This window comes from Helianthus annuus, chromosome 13 (assembly GCF_002127325.2).
Source record: "Helianthus annuus cultivar XRQ/B chromosome 13, HanXRQr2.0-SUNRISE, whole genome shotgun sequence".
Lineage (NCBI taxonomy): Eukaryota > Viridiplantae > Streptophyta > Magnoliopsida > Asterales > Asteraceae > Helianthus > Helianthus annuus.
In genome coordinates, this window is record NC_035445.2 from 159,070,247 (window position 1) to 159,093,425 (window position 23,179).

Here is a 23,179-nt window from a genome sequence, read left to right on the forward strand (position 1 = left end):
GTAAGGCAGTTAAAACTCCTCTTGGTGCTCATTTCAAGTTATCTCTTCAAGATTCACCTAAGACAGAACAGGAAGAAAGGTATATGAATTCAGTTCCTTATGCTAATGTTGTGGGTAGTATGATGTATCTAATGGTCTGCACTAGACCAGATTTGGCATATGCAGTCAGTGTTGTAAGTAGATACTTGTCTTGTCCTGGTAAAGTTCACTGGGAAGCTGTGAAGTGGATCCTAAGGTATTTGAAGGGAACTCAGGATTGGGGTTTAGTATTTGGGGATAATGCTAGTGATCAACAAAGGGTGGTGGGCTTTGTTGATGCTGATTTCGCTAAAGACCCTGATAAGGGTAGATCAGTCACTGGATATATGTTCAAAGTCCTTGGTAATATGGTGAGCTGGAAGTCACAGCTGCAACACATAGTAGCTTTGTCAACAACGGAGTCTGAATATGTTGCATTAACTGAAGCTGTGAAAGAAGCTTTGTGGCTTAAAGGAATTTTGAAAGAATTGGGAATTAAAGCTAATGTTCCAGTGATCTGCTGTGACAATCAGGGGGCTATTCAGTTGTCTAAGAATAGTGTTTATCACGAGAGAACCAAACATATCAGTGTTAAACTGCATTTCATCAGAGATATAGTGAATAAGAAGCTGGTTGAGATCAAATGGGTCGAAACAGAACAAAATACTGCTGATGTATTCACTAAGTGTTTGCCGGGTTCAAAGTTCTATATGTGTCTTGCTGATATGAGAGTTGGTTAATGAAGGTTGATACTTTGGCTTTAAAGGTGGAGATTGTGAGATATTAAAGTCAAAGTAGTCAACTGTTATAAAGGTCTCTTAAGTTTGGAAGGTTAATAAAGTCGAAGGGCCTGAATGTTATTTCTTATAAACACAGGGGTTAATGTTGTCAATTCAGGTCATAGTTCTGTTAATAGTTAGTTAGCTGATGTAATAAAAGGGGATTAGGGCTTGTAATAGATAGTACGAGTTCTTAGTGATTTTCTTTCAATTCAGTTTGTAATCAGTTTCATTTCTTGAGAGTAATAATACAATTGGTGTTGGTGATCAATTATAGTCTATTTCTTGGTGTGTTTTTACAACAGGGGATATAGGAGATGAGGGGCCAGTAACTCCCCTTTTTACTGCATCTTTCTTTCAGACCTGGGCAATCACCCCAGATCTCTAAACTCAAGAGTGAAGGCGATAACAGCTCTGGTAGATCCATCATCATAGGGCAATCCCAAAAAGAGAGATGGTGGAGGGAGGTGAGGTGTTGGAGATGTGAAGACACTTTCTTCAGATTAGGGCAATTGGAAAAACTGAGAGATTGGAGGTGTTGGAGTACCACTGAAAAAGATTCCAGTTTCTCAAAGTCACATATAGTAAGAGAGGTAAGAGATGAAGGAAGAAGATGAGAAAATTCACTACAACTAATAACTACTCCATCTTCACTACCACCGAGTAACCTGAGTTCCACAAGTGAGGTTGGAAAACTTTGTGGGCCCCACTCGGAGAAGGGCTTCTTCAACTCCCCAATTACTAAGAATTGCAGATTAGGAGGCCAAACCCAACCAGGTAAACAAGCATCCATTCTTGGACACTTTGTTATGCTAAGTTGCTTCAATGATGTCAAATTGTCACCAGGAAAGGAAACATCCAATTTGGGACAATTACTTATTTCCAGTTTCTTTAACGATCTTAAAGTGTCTGGAAATAACTCGAGGTTTTCACAGTTGTATATAATCAATTCAGTGAGGTGAACAAAGTCATTCAGCTCAATGATTGATTTCAGATTTGGCCAATCTTTTATCCTGACAAATTCAAGTATCGGCGTGCTGCTGCTTCTGTTGTTGTTCATTTTTTGTCCTCCCCACTCCCACTCCTTTTCCAATAGGTTCCTGCAATTCCATATTGTAAGTGACCTCAGCTTCTCCTGCCCTCCTTTTGGAAACGAGACAACTCTCATTGAACTACAACTCCATACAGTCAACTCCTCAATGCCATCTGGAGAGCTGCAACGCTCCATATTCTTACATTCATTCACTTCTAATATCCTAAGAGATGTTAGGAGGTTGCTCCTACAATTATCCTCCTCCTCCTCTTTCTCTCCTATACTCACCAAATTATCACAACCATACACTCCCAATGTCCTCAGCTTCACAAGAATCTTACTTGCATCTGCATCTGATTTCACCAGGTACCTTATTTCATTACAGCTCACTATGCTTAATTCTTCAACTGCCCCAAGATATTCTATAACATCTCTCCACACCACATCATTAAGCCCTGAAATCTCCCTTATATCCAACTTGGTGACTGCTGATGCTACTTCAACCAGACTTCTCAACACACCACTCTCACATTTACTTATGCTTAGATCATTCAACGAAGGCATTGCTTCAAGTGTGACTTCAACCAAATTAGGACAACCATTTATTTGAAGCTTTTGCAAGCGTGGAAACACAGCCCCTGACCATTTCTTCCACCCATGCATACCACGAAAAGTCAGCTTTTCAAGTGAAGGAAACGCTTGACCAGTCCCAAATAACTCCAAACCCACAACTTCCACTCCATGTAAGCCTTCGATTAACAACTCCTTTAGTGACGGTAGTTGTCCCAGTGGCGGTATTGATGTACATCTCTTACAATCACTTATCGACACATGCTTCAAATAAAGAAACAAGGGATCCCCAACCCACTTTGGAAACTCAAATCCCCCATATGACCTAATTTTGAGTTTTAATAACTTATCATGACAAGGCTCCAACTCATTTAGGACCTCTTTTTCAAGCATGTCATTTCGAGAATCATTTAGCTCATCACCCCATACAAGCTCTAACTCACTAATCCTCTTTTCTGAAAAGTTCGCCTCATGTGCATAAATTGCATTTTGCACTTTTTCCAAACCTACAACAGAAATTTTCCCATATATATTTTTAAAGTCTTTAAGTTTGGCTATTTCAATTCCCCTTTCACTTTCGATATCGATTTTCGAGAGAGTAATTTGTAGGCTTTTCAACTTGCTAATCTCTAACAGCATCTGAAATGAAAGCAGGGTGTCCCTAACGTCAAGATGTTGCAGGTTCTTCAGATTTAGGAAGTTGTTGGGCAACTCAGTTAATTCATCACAACCAAACAGGATCAACGTTTGTAAATTAACAAGATTGCAAACCTTTCCCGGTAAATGTGTGATATGAGTTTGAGATAGATTAAGATATCTCAAGTGCCTCAAAGTACCAATGGACTCCGGTAACTCACTTATTTCAAAGCCACTCAAACTTAGAACCCTTAATAATGGTAACTTAGGAAGCAAGCCGGTCAGAATCTTATTGGATAAGTAAAATTCCCGCCCACGTTCCACCTCCCCAACAGATGTTGCCAAGAATGTCCTTAGACATTTGGTGTTTTCAAGTACCTGGAGCTTCTTGTAAGCTACATATTTTTCCTTAACATATGACATATGGCGGTACTTGTCTAGCTTCATCTTCTTAATATTCTTCTCTGACTCGTTGTCTAACCTTAAATAAAACTCGGTAGCAACAGATGTCGCCAAGTCATTCATGAGGTCATGCATCACAAATAATGATTCATTATTAGGTGCATGTTGAAAAAATGACCTTGACAACAACTCGTCAAAGAATTCGTGACCCAATTGTTGTTCTTCTGTTGAGTCGATCAGAGTTGGCTGGCACAACAACCCTTCTGACATCCATAATAAAATCAGATCCTTCTTGTTAAACAGGTAGTCCTTGGGAAACAAGGAGCAATATGCAAACAACCGCTTCAATGGTGCCGAAAGATCATCGTAGCTTAGTCTTAGGGCCGGGAGAACTCCCCCCTTAACTTTTAATCTCCATATGTCACTGTTTGACACATTGATCCAATGATCTGCTTCATCTCTTTTTGTTCTCAACAATCTACCAAGTGCTATTAAAGCTAAAGGTAATCCTCCACATTTTTTCACAATACCTTGGGCATATGGTTTAAGCGACAAATGGGAATCAAAGTTATCTACACCTAACGCATTTCGAGCAAGTAAAGACAAAGCGTCATCATCTGAGAGGCTGTGTAGCTGCTTGTGTAGTGGATTGTAAACCAATTGTTTGAGCAATTGATCCTTCCGTGTTGTTATAATGATCTTACTTCCAGGAGCACATGTATACAACGGTCTGACAAGGGTTTCCCAATCCTCATAACTTTCGCCCCATATATCATCTAGCACCAACAGAAACTTTTTACCCTTTACGTGATCTTTAAGAGCTTCTTGAAGCCGATTAAAATCTGGAACTTCCTTGTTTGCCATAGATTGAAAGATCTCTTTGCTTATACGAACGGTATCAAACTCATCAGATACACAAACCCACACCTTGAGTTCGAAGTGATCCTTGACCTGTTGCTCTTCGTACACAAGTCTAGCCAGAGTTGTTTTTCCAAGCCCACCCATACCAACTATGGGAACAATGCTATAGTTTTGGTCAGATGGTTCATCAGCGGGTAACAATAACTGTTGAACCAGTGCATCTTTATGAGCTTGGCGTCCAACAATACTAGATGGGTTGACAACAGAGGTTTGTAACCTTCTATTATTATTAATAGTTCTTGGCCTAGCTTCCTCTTCCGCTTTCAAACCAAGATTATCTAAACCAAGATCAGCTTTCTCCTTAACTAGATCTTGTAATTTGGTGGAAATATCATCTAACTCGGCAATCATAGTAGTAGTCCGTGAGAAAGTTGTGCAACAAGTTGGGGTGATTAGCTTTCTTACCTTGCCGGTGATGCCTTCTGGGTCTTGCTTGAACTCAGGGTTCATAGCGTCGGTAGCCCAACCATCGAGGACGTCATCGATGTCATAAGCCAGATGCTGGAGATCATTCAGTCGCTGTTTCACAGATGGATCGGTTATCTCCATCTGAGAAGCATGAGTAAGATAAACTTGGATCTGGGTTAAGGATTTCTGCAATTTCTTGATCTCAGCATCAAGTCCCTTGTGGCGAGCAATGGTTTTGAAAGCTGCATCGGACAGCTTCTCAAAGAGGACAGGGAGGAGGGAAGAAAGCACGAGTTCAGCCATAGAGTTTGATGAGAGTGTAGAGGGGTATAGAAAGAAACTGTTGATGTTGTGAGGTGTTGTTTACAGTGGATTCACTCCTTCAGACTTCTTTCGTATGTTAACGTTTCAATTATTGTAAAAGGAGCACACTTTTGATTTTTTTGTCTAAAGGAAACCCACTACAAATAAAGGAGCACATTTGAATTTTTTTTCTAAAGGAAAACCCACTACAAATAAAGGAGCACACTTTTGATTTTTTTTTTCCTAAAGGAAACCCACTACAAATATAATATATTTTCTATATCTTTTCTCAGGGCCGTCTCCAAGATTAAGAATGTTCAAAGAGTTTTGGGCCTGAGGCGAGTAGAAAAAAACGGGCCCGTATAATATAAAGCCAATGACTCAATTTTGTAAAGGAAAGATAAATATATTTGAATTAGTACATATTTATATACTAGAAAATATAATAATAAATGAAAAAAATGGGCCGCCTTGTTGCGTTGAGTTGAAACTTTGTTTGTTTCGATGCACGCGTTCTGACAAACGAAAGTAAAAACCCAAAAAATATAGTCATAACATACCCAAAACGTGTTTGCTTCTTTAGTTTTTGTATCATAAAAAAAAACATTTCAAATATTGTTTTGTTAAATTTAGTTTAAATAATAAACTTTAATTTAATTCAAAATGTTGTCATTACGTATAATAAAGTCCAGAAAACTTCTTAAGTTACATCAAAACAGAAGGTAGACGGGTAACAAGCTGCGCCGCCAATCCTTTCTGAATTGCAAACCCCAACCTCCCGAACACAAACCCCTGCCCCCCTGGGGTCGAACAATTGTTGTGGATAACCCGTTGAACCCTTGTCAAGAAGTTGATGGCTTCTGGTGCTAGGGAGCCAAAAGTATCAAAGGCAAAAGGGATAAAGATATGTTGGTTCTCTGCGCAAGCTTTAGCGTGCTTATCCACTTTCTTTGATTCTGCCTTTCTTGCTGCTAGTCCAGCTACAAACCCGTTTTCCCTTAAACCAACCAAAGGGGAAACCCCCGTGAGGTCTACACAAGCATGTTTCCCCCCAGCCCATCCAAAGACGAGCAGATCCGCTGGTCGCAGAGTAGATCTCCCTTCCATAGGGTCCGTGAGGAAATTCACAGGGGCCTCTTTCTTAGCAGAAATCCCAGCTCTTCTTAAGATGTCCCCCAAAACATCTCGCACCCAGTCATGTCGATATTTAAACCCAGGGAGCTCTTTACAGTGAACTGCGTGCTCCCCATATTTATCCCTAGAAGCTTTACGACATATCGGGCAGGTTTCATCTTCTGGGTACATAGGGATCATTAGCCGGTATTTGAGAATGGTTCTATATTCTACTACCGACATGCATTGTCCTAACCCCTCAATCGGGATAACGGTCAAAAATTCCTGAGCATGGGGACCCTTCAGACACTCAAACACCGCCTTCTGGCGGGGTGACAAATCAAAAGCTTCTCCCAGGCTTTGAGCGATTTTGCTAAAAAGTGCATTCGCCAAAGTTTTTTACGGCTTCGAGGGGGCGGTGTCCTTGTTAGAGAAACCGCCAATATCCAAGTTTGGGAGAGAGACATTTAAGCATTCGAGCGCTTGTTGATAGTCTGGGTCAAGCCTGACGACCCCACCGTTTCGAAGGATATGATCCTGTAGTTCCCAAGACTGAGCTCTAGACGCCACAAAGGCATAAGCCCCAACATCTCGGGCTGAGAAGAGGCCCAAACCACCTAGACGCATTGGCAAAGATGCTAGACGCCACTGGAGGTCACCAAAGAAGGGGCCGCCACCCACTACTATGTCTTCTATAGCCTTTCTAAGGCCATCATCGAACCGAGATACCGCATCCTCCATCAAATGGGGTTGACAAGTGCGCAGCCCAAAAAGCAACTTAGCAACACCCATGCACGACCTTAGCAGGAGGAGTTCACATTGGGGATCCCTCAGGCAGCGTAAGAGTTTCATAAGGTCAACCGCCCCTGAGGCCCGCCGCCCTGCCAACTCTCCAATAAAGCTAGGATCCCGACTAACAGCTCCACCAAGGAGCTTAACCCCCTTCTCTGGTCTACCGATCCCTCTCGGGAATAGCCCGTCCTGAACTTTCTGGTCGTCGCATGTCGGCCAATAAACCTCTGTTTTCTTAATATTGAGATAAAGCCCTAGAGATGGCCCCTCCTCGTTGATGATGTCTAAGGCCTTAGCAACCTCAGAGGCGTTGCCGATAATCATCCCATCATCCAAATACCAAGCATGAAACGGGAGTTTACAGCGGTTCTGAACTCGGAGAATAAGGGGGTGTAAGGCGAGGGCAAAGAGAAGGGGCCCCAAAGGATCTCCTTGTTGAACTCCGGTAGTAACCCCAATACACTCGTTACCAACATACAACCTAGCAGGCTGAGCGTAAAGAAATTGGACCCACCGATAGATTGACGGGCAACGCTGATGAACCTCTTAGAGAAAGGCTGTGCGGTCGACCGTGTTAAAAGCATTGGAGAAATCCACAGTAAGCAAGGCTAAGGAACCATCTGCATGAAACGAGTTGAGAAACCTGTTTACACTGTGAAGTACCGCCTCTGCCCCATTTGGCATCCCCACCCCAAACTGATAGTCACCTAAGTATTGGGTCATTTCTTTCCCGACCTTCTTCATCGCCACCTTGGAAACCAACCTTCGCCAAATACCCCCCACAGCAATAGGCCGAATTCCTTTATCAGGTTTCAATAAGGGGGTAAGGGGGGCCGAGGCAACAAACTCAGCAAGCACCATAGGGCAGGATCCACCAAGCCATAAGTTAACAACTTCAGTAATGCTCGTAAGCAAACCTGAGGAAGTCACCGAGCCCTCGCCACCAATAGCATCTAACAGGTGTTGGGCCCGCATCCCGTCTCTACCGCATGATGTCCCTTTAGGAAAAGATCGAATACATTTTAGGACACAATCCCCATCAACAACAAGAGTGGGTTGGGCCAAAGGGTTGGAAGGCAATGACGGGGGCGACACCACTGGGTGTTTATCAATAAGAGCTTTCAAGGTCGAATCACCTAGAGGGGCAACCCCACTAGAGCATAGGACCTTAACCGCAGCCATGAAATGTCCATCCATGACTTTCCGAAGACATTGCTTAATATTAGGGTCCCTTTCTTTTTCTTCCTCTTTCCTGCATTCTCCCCTAGGGGCCCCCGTCTCCCCCACGCTATCCAATAGGGAAGCGACCAAATCATCAAACCCAGACCCATCTTTCCACACTGTAAGCGCGTGCAAGATGTTACTACACTGTAGAGATTTCCTATTCCCTGATCTCCGCTCTTGTCTAGAGGATGGTCTAACCACCCGCAAGGTGCAACGCGGTAGTAAAAGCAATTGGACCCAATTGTTGACCGATCCTAGTGACGCTACCACTTTGCGCAAAGCACCTGTTAGGACCTGAGTAAACAACAGCCGACAACTAAGGGGAATGCTTTTAACAGTCTGAATAGGGAGGGAGAAAACACGCTCGAGGAGGTTAACATCACTCCCGAGCCTTGCTGGGTGAGGTGGATTTGTGTCAACCACCACTTGGCATGGTTTCCCGATCCCAACAATGAAATCTTCAACACCCCCCGAGATCATGGCAAACGACACGACCTCATTATCATGCTTGCATCCCCTACTGAGTGCGTGCATCACCATGCACTTACCACATAACCATTTATCCCCTGCCCTAAGAACTTCTGCAACATCCATAAAAAGGTCCAGGTCCTTTGAAATAGCCTCCTTCAAAGATAGCCTTCGGTTTTCTGTCTTGAGGTGGGTGCTTTGCATGTGTTCAAATAGGCGGAAAAAACCCACAGACCCCGGTTTACCATCTTTACATTCGTGGAAAAAATTGAAAGGACAGGTCTTTAAACCACTGTCAGAGCCCTGCACATGGCCGCCTGACTTAACGTTCCGACTCCCCCTTGTAGGAGCCATGCGCGTATGTTATCGTATGTTAACTAACAATACACCAAACTCGAGATGAGTTGTGGGGGGTAGAAAACCGGTAAAATTCTATAGAAGATGAAGGAGGGCAGCAACCGCTGGTTGCCCACCCTCTAAATGGTTTCCCACCTAACCTCTTACCCCATGCCGTGTAGTTAAAGATTAACACAATTGAATCTAAATTACAAGATCAAATCACCTTAACCAATACCCACTCCACAAGATTGCTAAAAAACAAGTTTTTTTAAAACCTTATCTTCATTGAGGCATTTGATCGAACACTTGGTGGGTCAACTTGTCATTCACAAAAAATCACTTCTATTTATGAATAAGATTGATGAATGAAGGATAATGAGATGCAGATCTTACTGACGGAATTGAAGATAGTGGAATGAAAAACGTCAACTAAAAAAATGAATAAAGAATGAAATACGGAGGCAGAAGACTTGGAAGTCAACCGCAGATAGATATAAAAAGGATCGTAAAATTTTTAGCAAAACGTAAGGAGAAAAAACAAAACATAAGAATAAAGTTGCTGAGATAGAGAAAAAAAAAGAAAAAAACAAAACGATAATAATGAAGTTGGTAAAAAGAGGAATTAAGAAGCCTGAGAAAGAATCGAACTTAAGACCAAATTCCTCCATCAAAACTTTTTGTGCGTGGAATGAAGCCAACAGACCAGCCGTCTTTTTGTATACAAAACTAAAACAAAACATTTATATATATACTTATTAGATGTATTTAAAAAAAAACTTTCAGGCCCCGGAGGAGTTTGGGCCTTGGGCGGTCGCCCACTCTCGACACCCTTTGGACCCGGCCTGTGTTTCCTTTCAAATTAGATGCCCTTTGTTATTAAATAATAAAATAATCACGCATCAATAATTGTACCCTTTTACTTTTCTATATTTAAGAAAGAAAATGACTTGCATAACAACCACTAGCATAACTTTTAGAACACTGACCAAATTAAAAAAAAACACCTAATAAAACATTTATATATATATATATACTTATTAGATGTATTTAAAAAAAAAACTTTCGGGCCCCGAAGGAGTTTGGGCCTTGGGCGGTCGCCCACTCTCGACACCCTTCGGACTCGGCCTGTCTTTTCTTTCAAATTAGATGCCCTTTGTTATTAAATAATAAAATAATCACGCATCAATAATTGTACCCTTTTACTTTTCTATATTTGACGACGGCCAGTGGGAAAGCCCACTTTACCCGCTTTGGACTATCTTTAGGAAGGCCCAATTATACGAAAGCCCACAAAATAGAGTTACCTTGCCCATTAAGGCTTCTCTCCTTTTGTAAAGAGCGGGAAAACAGCTAGCAAAGATAACAGGCTTCATTTAATGCTCGATAAGAATGGGATCTCGTCTGAAACAATGTACTTCTCCGGCGGGAGCATTAATTAAGGAGAACATCTCACCGTTGGGGGTCAGACACGTGTCTGCACCCCCCGAGAGCCCCCAAAAACCGTTAGATCACATGTGGAGATATCTAGTGAGATAAGGACCGACTGTTATATAAGAGCAAGCATGAAGGAACAAAGGCAGGTATCATCTCCGGAACCATCTCATTTACTACACTCTCATTTACTCTCCTCTCATTAATTCCGACCAACATTCTCTTACATTTAATACCCACATACGTATTTATTAGATTCACACCAAAGAGGAAACCTTCCGGTGATTCTACTCATCGGGAGAAGCTCCTTTCATTTTCCCGGCAAGTTTACTTACTCTCACGCCGGAGCTTGGTCACGGATCCCCCTCCCGGGGTCCCCCGTGACGAGGCTAACGCTTTGTTCTTTTGTAGCAACGAAGATAAAGGCTCTTGAGCAGGACCTTCAAGGAGGGGGGAAGGACTGTGTACCTTTCTCCCCAGCATAGCTCTAGCCCCCTGGACGAAAGATCAACATATAAAAAAGGGGGGGAAGGACTGTGTACCTTCTCCTCCTGCAACTTCCTCTCGGCATCAACCACTTGGCACCTAAGCCCAGCAGCAACTGACTGGGAAGCCTTAAGCTCAGCCTTAAGCCCTTCATTTTCCCTCCTCAAATCATTAATCCTCTGCAACATACCCGCTCCCCTAAAAAAGCTCTCGCACAGGGACATGCTATACTGATCCTCGAAAAGATCATCCCTCAAAGCAGAATTCACAAATCTGTGAGAAGGAGGGACAGGGTGGCTCAAGAAGTCTCTAGCAAACTCGGGAGTCCCTACCACCGAGGAACTAGTCACCTTCCACTTGGGGACATAAGTAAGAAGGATGGCATCGGCAAACAGGGGGGCAAGAGGGGATCGATGAGCAGGACCTTCAAGGAGGGTGGGTCTACTAGTCCCAGTAGCATGAGAGGGCGAAAGCTCAAAAGCTGAGGAAAAACGGGCTATGCCCACCTCGGAGGCCTTGTCCCGAACACGGGAAGAAGAGGGACCAGTAGGAATCTTTATGGGCTCCCGGGAACTCCCCTGTGAAGTAAGAAAAAGAACATCAGAGGCAAGGCCAAAACAGAAAAAATGAAATAAATGGAGGATAAGGCTTACCAGCAAAGGAGCACTCACTAGCCTTGAAGACCTCAGGTGTTTAGATAGGGAACCTTTGATCCCAGCAGGGGGAGATCAGAAGCAGCTTTCGATGAAGGAGGAGGTTTTTGACCACTGGCACTCTGAAGTCTTTGACGAATATTGCCGGGAGCAGGGGCTGGCTGAGGACTGGCAGATCTTCTCTTACGAACTAACTGAATTTCCACATCTTCGTCATCACTTTGGCCAGAAGGATGAACAGGAGGAAAGTCAGGGGAACTTTCCTCCTCATCAGAAGGGTTCTCCTCATCACCACCCACGGCAGTAGAGCCCCCGGCCTGAGTGGATCCCCCAGTAACCTGCACCTCCGCATTCAATCTGGGATCGATCTCGTTGTCAACTACAAACTTAACATCTTTGAAATCGCCCTGAAGTAGCCTCCACAAAGTTATCTCTACACAAAAAAGAGACACTAAAGATGACTGCCCAATCTTTAAGACATAGAAAAGGGGTAACTATAAGTAACAGATCAAGAGTAAAGAAATACCCTTGTTGCCGAAAAAAGCCCTAGGACGAACCGGATAGGAGGGGCTCAACCCTCCCATGGCAAGCATCCCCTCGGAAAAAGTAAACGCCCTCGTCGGATTCTCGCACATCCGTTTCCATTGAACGGTTTCGGTTGCAGACAGAGTAGGAACAACATCTTCAATCACAGCATCAAGATCTCTCGGCAGTGAGGACTCTGGCAGCATAGCAACAGAGACAAAGATGAATCTGCTTTTCCAATCCTTTGGATAGGTGGAGGTGGGCATGAAACTATAACAGGGCTTCGAGACATTGTTCTGTCATTTTGCAAAGGTAAACCAATCCCCATCCGAAACTAGCCTATAGAACATGCAGAACAGAGGAATAGAAGGCTCCCCTGAAATGGCTGCACAGGATAGCTCAAAATGGACCACCCTCATAAACCCTAAAGGGTGAATCTGAGAAAAGTGGACACCAAAGTGACGAAGTAGAGCGACTTTGAAAGGGGAAAGAGGGTACCGAACCCCACATGAGGAAAAATCCAGTGTGTAAATGGGGATTCTGTCTGGTGTGCATTCCGCCGGTTCGTTAGGGCCCGGCAAGGAAGGAGAAAACTGTTCAGGGATCTTATACGCTTCAACGAAGGACTTCAAGTCCTTTGCCGTCAGTACTGATCTTATCGATGAGCGACCACAACGACTCATGATCGGAGAGGAAGCGATGGTTAAGGGGAGTTGTTACGAAGAAGAAGAAAAGAAATCGAAATGTTTGAATAGGAAATCTGAAAAGGGGGACAAGGTATTTAAAGAGGTATAACTGACATGCAGGTAACTGTCATGTCATTAGTCCCTTCAAAATTCAAAAAAGGGGCACGTGTTACTAGGGGGATTAACTCCCGCTATAGGTGTTCGGCGATGTGATGATTAGTGGGGACGGTTAATTATAACTGACCTGGAGTGGACCCACAGGAAAAAACTACTCTTTGAACGGTTGTGACTCAGCCCCGGATCATGAGCCTCGGGTCTCAGAACCAGGGACTAAAGATGACTTGACGACGGGCCAGTGGGAAAGCCCACTTTACCCGCTTTGGACTATCTTTAGGAAGGCCCAATTATACGAAAGCCGACAAAATAGAGTTACCTTGCCCATTAAGGCTTCTCTCCTTTTGTAAAGAGCGGGAAAATAGCTAGCAAAGATAACAGGCTTCATTTAATGCTCGATAAGAATGGGATCTCGTCTGAAACAATGTACTTCTCCGGCGGGAGCATTAATTAAGGAGAACATCTCACCGTTGGGGGTCAGACACGTGTCTGCACCCCCCGAGAGCCCCCAAAAACCGTTAGATCACATGTGGAGATATCTAGTGAGATAAGGACCGGCTGTTATATAAGAGCAAGCATGAAGGAACAAAGGCAGGTATCACCTCCGGAACCATCTCATTTACTACACTCTCATTTACTCTCCTCTCATTAATTCCGACCAACATTCTCTTACATTTAATATCCACATACGTATTTATTAGATTCACACCAAAGAGGAAACCTTCCGGTGATTCTACTCAACGGGAGAAGCTCCTTTCATTTTCCCGGCAAGTTTACTTACTCTCACGCCGGAGCTTGGTCACGGATCCCCCTCCCGGGGTCCCCCGTGACGAGGCTAACGGTTTGTTCTTTTGTAGCAATGAAGATAAAGGCTCTTGACGTCAACGAAGATCCATCTAACGTCATCCGGGAGTTGGGTATTCTACAATATTTAAGAAAGAAAATGATTTGCATAACTTTTAGAACCACTAGCATAACTTTTAGAACACTGACCAAATTAAAAAAAACATCTAATAATTTTTTGACTAAAATTGCATTTAACTCTATTTTTTAATACATAGTTTATTCACTTAGGCCAAAAGCAAAGAAATTGTGGGTTTGTTTATGTTCTCAGGATAAGGACCACCACACCTCTTTTTCACACTCACATTTTTATGCATCAGAGAAATGACATTTTGAGACATGTTCTTTACAAGAAAAATGATCAAATATAGTTATCGGAAGCCATCATGTTCACTCTAGAAATATCAAATGGGCTAAAAACCAACAATTCGCTATATCAGATATGTTACTTTGGTCCAAGTATTACAGTTTCGGTTCTCCAAGGTCTTGAACCGAGAACCGACCCAAAACCTAAGTTGACTATAAACAGGAACCGACTAGTACCGGCTTGTAACGGGTCGGGGTCGGTGTCGGTTTATTATTGTCAATTAATGACAATAATGCCTCTTAATTCTCTAAAGTTAAGCTGTCACGTTAGTAAAAAACTAACTGAAGTAAATGGAAAGTAAATAACACAGGCTCAAACACAGACAGTGAACAGTCAGTCTGATTACTTTACTGATCAATAACACAACCTGGATCTTTACTGATCAATAATACAACCTGGATCTTTCTGATCACCAATCACAGCCTGCGTTTTTCTGATCAATAACACAACCTGCGTCTTTCAGATCAACAATCACAACTTGCGAGTAATAGCAATCAAGTTCAATCGCACACATACAACAATAGCTTCTCTTGTTTTTCCTTTCAATCTTCCGATACACGTTCTTATCAGTAATCAACACCAACGAAACCCACAACTCAGATAGAAACACACGAAGAAGATTCAGTTGCAACACAATTCCAATTCAGAATATTGTTTTAAGAAGTTTCGAACTCAGATTCGGATTTAAATGAATCATATTGTGTTGGAAATTTGGTGAATAGATATTAAATATATTTATAATTTAATGAAATTATAAATATTAATTAGAATATTCATGTGGTAAATAAAAGAGTAACTCTTGAGTATTTAATTAGTTTTATTAGAGTTTTTAAGTCTCTAATTAAGTGACTAATTAAATGAATAATCAAGTGAATCCTTTCACTAGTCTTGTTCAAATAGTAGGCTATGTGTTTTTTTTATTACAATAAGAATAGGATATTGCTTGAAATATGAAGAATACTAGAAGTAGTATGAACACTTGAACACCAACTAGAGAGATGAGTACTCTCTGATTGTTTCCACCACATGAGTTCAAACACTACAATTACCGGATGTAACCTTGGGCCGGTGAGCCATCTCCGGCAGTACAGACTGCTTCGGCTGTTGTACCCTGGGAGACAGACGCGTCATCTTTAGTAGAGGCGCGAAATCTGTTTTAAGGGAAGCGTGTTGAACACGTGCCTCAACCAAAATCGTCAACGTTTTAGTGTGCTCTTTGTTGCAGTCAAGGAGTATTTTTCAAGACTCAAGATGATGAATACTCGAGTCTAGGATGCTATCAAGTGCGCGTGAAGCACCCACCAGAGATGCGGCTTGAATCAAGATTGGTATATATAATTATATTTATATTCTTTTATTTAGTTATTGCAACCGGTATTGTACAATGATATTTCCTACGAATAACGAGAGTCTCGTTATGATATATTTTGTAATAATATTTTACAAAAGATGAACCTATTTCCTACAAACTTAAAACAGATTTCATGAGATTGTTGCTACAATCTTAAAACCTTATTTATAAGGATTTTGGGTTCATAAAAGGATTTATAATTAAAAAAAATATATATATTTTAAAGATTATGATCTTGTAAATATTTTCTTTTGGGAAATATGTATGTGGTACAACTTGTTGTGTTTGGATTTCTTGAAATTGAGATACAATCTTAAATCCTATACCGTGGTACAAAACGAATGTTTTTGGTTCAACCGTTTGGTTTTTAAACGATTTTGGGAATCGTTAATTTTTTCTAACTTTTGTGTTAGATCGGGTTTATTAGTGTAAACCATACGTTTTTTGTAAACGTTAAATTCTCTAACATGTGTGTTAGACCGGAATTATTGGTGTCAACCATACGTTTTTTGTAAACGTTAAATTCTCTAACATGTGTGTTAGACTAGAATTATTGGTGTAAACCATATGTTTTTTGTAAACGTTAAACTCTCCTAAGTAGAGTTTTTTATTACTCTAAATAAGAGTTTTATGTTACTTGATTAGAGTTTTATGTCTCTAATTAAGTCTCTATTTAAAGTAGACTCTTCATCCACCCATGGATTGATATGAACAAATAAGTCTTATAATGATTTTTGTAATCATTTGTCTTCTAACATGTGTGTTAGAAACGTTCATGAAACGCGTTAGTTTGGAAGCAATTTTTTAATTTTTTAGTTTCTAACATGTGCATTAGAAATGACTTATTTATTTGAACCATATATGTGTTTTTAGCAAGTCGAATTAACATTTTGTGAAAATGTTAATATTTCTAACGTGCGCGTTAGAATTTCTTTCATTTTAACATGATTGTTAAAAATGGTTAAAATACAAATGCTTTGAAATGTTTTATGTAAACATTTTATATAAGTAATTTGTTGTAGCATTGATTTTAATGCTTTGTATGATTTAGAAATAAAAGGTCATACATTGAAGTTGATGTTTGATTGACTTCAAGAATTAAATCACTTTAAAGTGATAGTGTAGTTGTGTGGGATTCATCACCAACTTTAATTTGTGATTTCTAAATCAATTTGAGTAAAATTTTAATTACTAATTAAACTCTTCATATAGTGAAACTCTTGAGTAGAGTTTTAATGGTGACATTTGATGAGTTTTATTAGAGTTTAAATATATAATTATGGAGACTCTTAACTCTTCATATGTGAAACTCTTGAGTAGAGTTTTAATGGTGACATTTGATGAGTTTTATTAGAGTTTAAATATATAATTATTGAGACTATTAACTCTTCATATGTGAAACTCTTGAGTAGAGTTTTAATGATGACATTTGATGACTTTTATTAGAGTTTAAGTCTATAATTATTGAGACTCTTAACTCTTAATATGGTGAAACTCTTGAGTAGAGTTTTAATGATGACATTTGATGAGTTTTATTGATGACATTTAATGCTCTAATTTGGTCATGTTTTGTATATATAAAATGACTTAAATTTTCTAACATGTGTGTTAGAAAATGTGTATCACTAATACGAGGTTAGAGATTGTTCATAATGAACAGAAATGTTTTATGTAAACATTTAATTGCCTATGTGAGCATTAAAGATGATGAGAAATGATTTATTTTATAGACTATATTTTGGAAAACGTTTTATGTAAACGTTCGATTCTATAATGTGCTTGTTATAACGTTTTTTTTTCTAACATGCGTGTTAGAAAATGTTATTTGGTGAAAAACAACTTGGTGTTGTTGTGAACAAATTTAATTGTTCAAGTTTACTACTTAAATGTAGTATTTGTAACAACTTGGTGTTGTTTTGAGCATAATTGTCCAAGTTTAAAGTTTAAACACGAAATGGGGAACTTGTACTTACAAGTGCATGGAGTCTTATTGAGGGAGTACCTCAAGACATGCCATGGGACGATATTGTTGAAAAGATTTCGGTCAGATTATAAAGTGTTGAAGATAAAAGCACTTTGCTATTTGATGTCTACATATTGTCTATGCTTTCGTTTAAATTTCAAAAGTGATTGGCACTTATGATTTAGTTTTCAATGTATTTTATTGTTTTGTGTTCAATATCTCCGGATAACACATGCAATTTTTTACAAAGAAATAAATCACTAATGGTTGTGACGTATAAATTATTTTTGTGGAAAATAATTATAACGTCGGTTATACATTGTTTAAAATAATATGGTTTTAAACGGATAGTACATGAAAATACTTGGACATAAACAACTTGAGAGTTGTTACATTGACTAAAAGTCAAAGACGAAACATCAAATGTATAACCATATCATTAATGAGTAATGAAAGAACGTAGTGAGTGTATTGAGATGAAATACACTAACGACATTCATGTCGCATACGTCATTAGAAGTCATTGAAAAATTCATAAGTGTGAATTCTAACATATGAAAGTAAAAGTACTATATGTTATTGTATACCTTTAATAAATCTTGCGAGATTTATAAGTAGATGCGTCTACCACTTGATTATTGTTAGATCTATATGGAGATTTTACCTTCATTTGGGAGAGCATCCTAAATATACATATCTCCTAATGAATAACAATAGATGTGTGCAAATCACTTATGGCAAAATTATGAATGCCATGTTGTTGAGTGTCGATCTAGTTGATTCTATCTCACACATAATAGTGAGTGTAGACAAGGAACATTCATCTTGTTGGTGATGAATGTGTTCACCAAGTGACTTGGATTAAGACTTATGTTTAAGTACTTATGAGTCAATGGTAGATTGTTTGAGATCAAAGGTAATCAAGTTATGTTCCTTAAATGAATGATGAAATTTAGCTATGTGCTATATATAATAATTTGTGAGACCTTCCTAAATATTGATGTTTTAGGATTATGAATAAGTCTCATTATTTTGTCTTAACAAGGGATGAATGTTGCAAAGTGATATTATGATATCCTTAGGGCTGTGAAGAATCAGAATGATGCATCTTCTGTTCACATGCTAAAGTATTGTAGTCTAAAGCATGCTAGACTAGTACTTGGTTAATTATGAGTCTTGACGGAGACTAATTAACTCTAAACATTCAAATGTGTATGAACACAAAAAGAATTTGTGTATGGAAAAAGTTGAGAGAGAATTTTCATTCATTATAAGGAAATGACATGTAACTTTTAAGAGTTTATTCGAAAAGCTAATGAGGAGAACTCATTGTCTAAGCTTATTCTAGATGCTAAATTAGAATTATTCTAAGTTGGTGACAAACTTATAACAATGGCATGTGTTGCTTTGGTCAGCTCGGAAGCTTGTGTAAGCTAATGCAATATGAGTTGAATTCACTGATACAATAAGGTTAGTCTTGTTCAATCATATGTGTATAAATGTCGCCATAAGTGGTGTTACGGAAATGTTGATCAAATGGCAAGAAATGTGGGGGAGGAACCATTTAAGAAACAACCTTATAAGGGTATGTAGAAATGGTTCTCATTAACACATCTAAATGTTATCCAATAACACTTAAATGTGGGGGGTGTCTTGCATTTTTTTTAGCAATAAGGATTTTGTAATCCAATCTAACATTGCAAATAGACGACTAAGTGGAGGACACAAAGGTCGTAGTGTATAATGGAGATGTGTTTGCCTTAAATGATACACGTATCTTACAAAGACATATGTTATAACCAGATTCAGATGGCCACTGAGGTTATAGTCTTAGAAGTTGACAATAGGCAAAATTAACTTACGAGTTAAGAACACATCATGACAACTGATCTCAAATACGCAAAGTTATTTGCTAATGTTATGAATCCAACAACCTGAGGGTTTATTAGAGATCAAGTTGTGGAATGGGACTGAAGCCCTTGAAAAATGAAGTTCATATGATGGAAATCTAACTCAGTAGACTGGAGATCCCAAGAATTGAGTTCAATAGGAAAACCTAATTGTATGAATAAGCGAGGTCACTGTGGGGGAATAACCCTACGCATTTAATAAGGTAGTTTATTATAAAGATTAATAAACTTCCTAGTCCATTCCTAAAAGTGACAAGTGTGAGGCTAAGCATAATATGTGGTAAATGATTTGGATAGATCATGATAACCACAATGCTTTTAATGATCTAAGGAGAATCACCTATGTTAGAGAGAAGTGGGGTCGCTTCGAATGGAATTGAGGGCACAATTCCTAGAGCTCTCGCAGAACCAGGAAAGTGTTCCACGACCATTATTGGACACGACTATGAGGAGATGACCCGGCTAGGGAGAGTCTTGTGTGAAGTGTATTGTCGTCTACACAAATGGCAGACGAGTTCAAAGACATCGAGATCTACTCAGAGCTAGGGGGCTAAGTGCATTTCATGAGCGAAGGTTCAAAGGGTAACACCTACCTATCGTATGCAAAACTCAACTGTCGAGGTTACATTGGAAATTTTAAGTGTTTTGAATGATCTCCATTCATGTGGGGGATTGTTGGAAATTTGGTGAATGGATATTAAATATATTTATAATTTAATGAAATTATAAATATTAATTAGAATATTCATGTGGTAAATAAAAGAGTAACTCTTGAGTATTTAATTAGTTTTATTAGAGTTTTTAAGTCTCTAATTAAGTGACTAATTAAATGAATAATCAAGTGAATCCTTTCACTAGTCTTGTTCAAATAGTAGGCTATGTGTTTTTTTTATTACAATAAGAATAGGATATTGCTTGAAATATGAAGAATACTAGAAGTAGTATGAACACTTGAACACCAACTAGAGAGATGAGTACTCTCTGATTGTTTCCACCACATGAGTTCAAACACTACAATTACCGGATGTAACCTTGGGCCGGTGAGCCATCTCCGGCAGTACAGACTGCTTCGGCTGTTGTACCCTGGGAGACAGACGCGTCATCTTTAGTAGAGGCGCGAAATCTGTTTTAAGAGAAGCATGTTGAACACGTGCCTCAACCAAAATCGTCAACGTTTTAGTTTGCTCTTTGTTGCAGTCAATGAGTATTTTTCAAGACTCAAGATGATGAATACTCGAGTCTAGGATGCTATCAAGTGCGCGTGAAGCACCCACCAGAGATGCGGCTTGAATCAAGATTGGTATATATAATTATATTTATATTCTTTTATTTAGTTATTGAAACCGGTATTGTACAATGATATTTCCTACGAATAACGAGAGTCTCGTTATGATATATTTTGTAATAATATTTTCAAAAGGTGAACCTATTTCCTACATATTGCACATATTATTAATAGCTTATGCCATTTAGATTCAGATTCAGCTTATGCAGTTCAGATAACAAATAACAAAATCAGATTCACAACTTATGCCGTCCAGATTCAGATTCAAAATGTTCATTTTTTTATTATTATTGACACAATCAGATCGATATATTTCAAACATCCTTTCTTTATTGACAATCAGATCAAGCTCAGTTAAACCAATCAGATCAAGTTCACTTTATGAATATAATGCACTCGGATTGAGCAAAACGGATAATAAAATTATGACAACAATCCTTTCTTTCGCCTCGGGTTTAATTTAATCAATTTGACGTGTTTCCTTTTAAGAGTAATATTTAATTTAACCGGTTTGACACGTTAAAGATCAAACATAACCCAAATCAATCCGTTAACAGCTAAATAATTGACGATATACCTTGAGGAGAAGCATGTTACATGTCTTCTCACTAATCGCCTTTTGAACTCTCTGTAAACAAATTCAAATAGCCCGAATTAATATCAACTTTTGTTAACCGGTTGAAAAACAAAAAAACAATAAATCGAGGTTCTTATAATTTGAAAACAACGTATCTAACCGTTGGATTAGTGACCAACAGATCATCACCAACAATCTGCACTTTGTCACCGCATTCTGCTGTCATTTTTCCGTAGTGTTCCCAGTCATCTTGGTCAAACGGGTCTTCAATCGACACGATAGGATACTCGCTCACAAATGATTTGTAAAGATCTTTGAGTTGTACTCCTGAAATCTTTTGAGACTTGTCACTTGTTGTTGTTCTACGTAAAAGAATTAATTAAATAAACATGTATTAAAGTAATATTATGGTGGTAAAAAAATCTTTAAAATAAAAATAATAGTGAATATGAATGAGAAAACACCTCTTCCTTGAAGTTTAAATCATATGTCGTCCTTCACAGTCCAAATCCAAATCTAGAAGTCAGAACACCGCTCACACGAGTCGATTCTAATTTCTAAACAACTTCTTTTTTTAGGATGGCGAATGCTACATTAACCCTACTCCTCCGAATCCACCAGAAATTGAACCCTAATAAGGTAAAACTTTACCTTATTCAAATAATAAAACATCTAGGTTTGTTGTCCTTCAACAGAGCAGTGGATGAATCGTCCAATTCCGATCCGCTTCCGAAGCGTCTCGCTGGAGCTATCAAGGATCGTAAGAACGATATCGTTGTTTGCAAAAGATACCTTGTATTGATTGGCTAATTGCAAAAGATTTATCGAAATCGCTATACCTTGTATTGATTGGCTGATTTCAAGCAAGAAATTTGTGATTGATTACGAGCTCTGGATTCATAACGGAATCGTCACTCATGATCGCTATACCTGATGATCGAAAAAATTACAAATTAGAAGTGAAATTAATGGAAGAAGTTAATCGAAATTAACAATTGGGAAACTCAGAGAACTTACCAGAAGTTAGGTGTTGTTTTGAATTTTGTTTGACCTAATTGTGTGAATGAAGAAGGTTAGGGTTTCTAAGCGTCTGCTCGTGTTGAAGATTTGTAAGTGTCGATACGGTCTGGATAGTTGATGCTCGTGGAGATGAAGATTGGATGTGGAGCTGCTCTAGATTTGAGAGAGGATTGAATTTTGAATTTGGAGCCAGAATCATGAATCTATTATCTATTATATATAATAAATGTGTTAAATTTTGCTGATGTGTCAAGCTATGACATAATTTGTAAGAATTTTGCTCATTTTGAAGATTTAGAAATTCAAGTCTAGAGGGAGAAAGTACTCTCTACGTGATTCTTGTATCGTACACGTCATATCTTTCAATAGATTCACGGTTCTAGTACGTTATTGTGTGTTCGGTCATGCACGTTCACGGATTCCGCACGTCGAACGTTCGTTATGCAATCGAACGGTATCAAAACCGGTCCTACAAGGTGTTTGAATTGATAACATAGATTGAATTTTGAATATGGCAGTGGTTTGCCCTTTTGAATGTGGGCCAGTGGTTTGATGGCAGATTTTTGAATTTTAAATGTATTTTAAACCAAACTTTATGATGTCACCATGCTTCCTCTATGGCTGCCACCTCATTGTTGATGACATAAGAAAAGTCTTGTTGGATAGCCTCTATAGCTGCCACTTCAGCTTTTCTTATGTCACTTGATTTTATCCTTTTATAGAAAATATAGATGGATTATAGATTTATAGGTTCAACTCTTCCATATTAATTTAGAAATCCAAATAATATAATGTAAAAACCTGATACAAATATTCAATGCATTCATTAAAATTGAAATAAAACTAGTTTTTTACTATCGCCGCGTTGCGGCGAACGTCTTTTGTTTTTTAGTCTGTGTTTAAATGTGTTTTGAAATCACTACGAGCGCGTTGCGCACGGAAACCGCTGACAAGAATAAAAA

General features: G+C 39.2%; 1 protein-coding gene and 1 long non-coding RNA gene across 2 annotated transcripts; both read right to left on the reverse strand.

The window, feature by feature from the left end:
- Window positions 1-815: 815 nt before the first annotated feature.
- LOC110899948 (putative disease resistance RPP13-like protein 1) lies at window positions 816-5,153 on the reverse strand. The gene has a single exon (XM_022146847.2). The coding sequence runs from the start codon at window positions 5,068-5,070 to the stop codon at window positions 1,069-1,071; it is 4,002 nt and encodes a 1,333-aa protein (XP_022002539.1). The 5' UTR covers window positions 5,071-5,153; the 3' UTR covers window positions 816-1,068.
- Window positions 5,154-21,058: 15,905 nt separating this feature from the next.
- LOC110903460 lies at window positions 21,059-22,374 on the reverse strand. Its single transcript, XR_002571965.2, has 5 exons — window positions 22,215-22,374; window positions 22,037-22,127; window positions 21,662-21,945; window positions 21,358-21,559; window positions 21,059-21,248 (listed from the first exon to the last, which is right to left on the reverse strand). It is a non-coding gene; the product is annotated as an uncharacterized LOC110903460 (long non-coding RNA).
- Window positions 22,375-23,179: the final 805 nt, after the last annotated feature.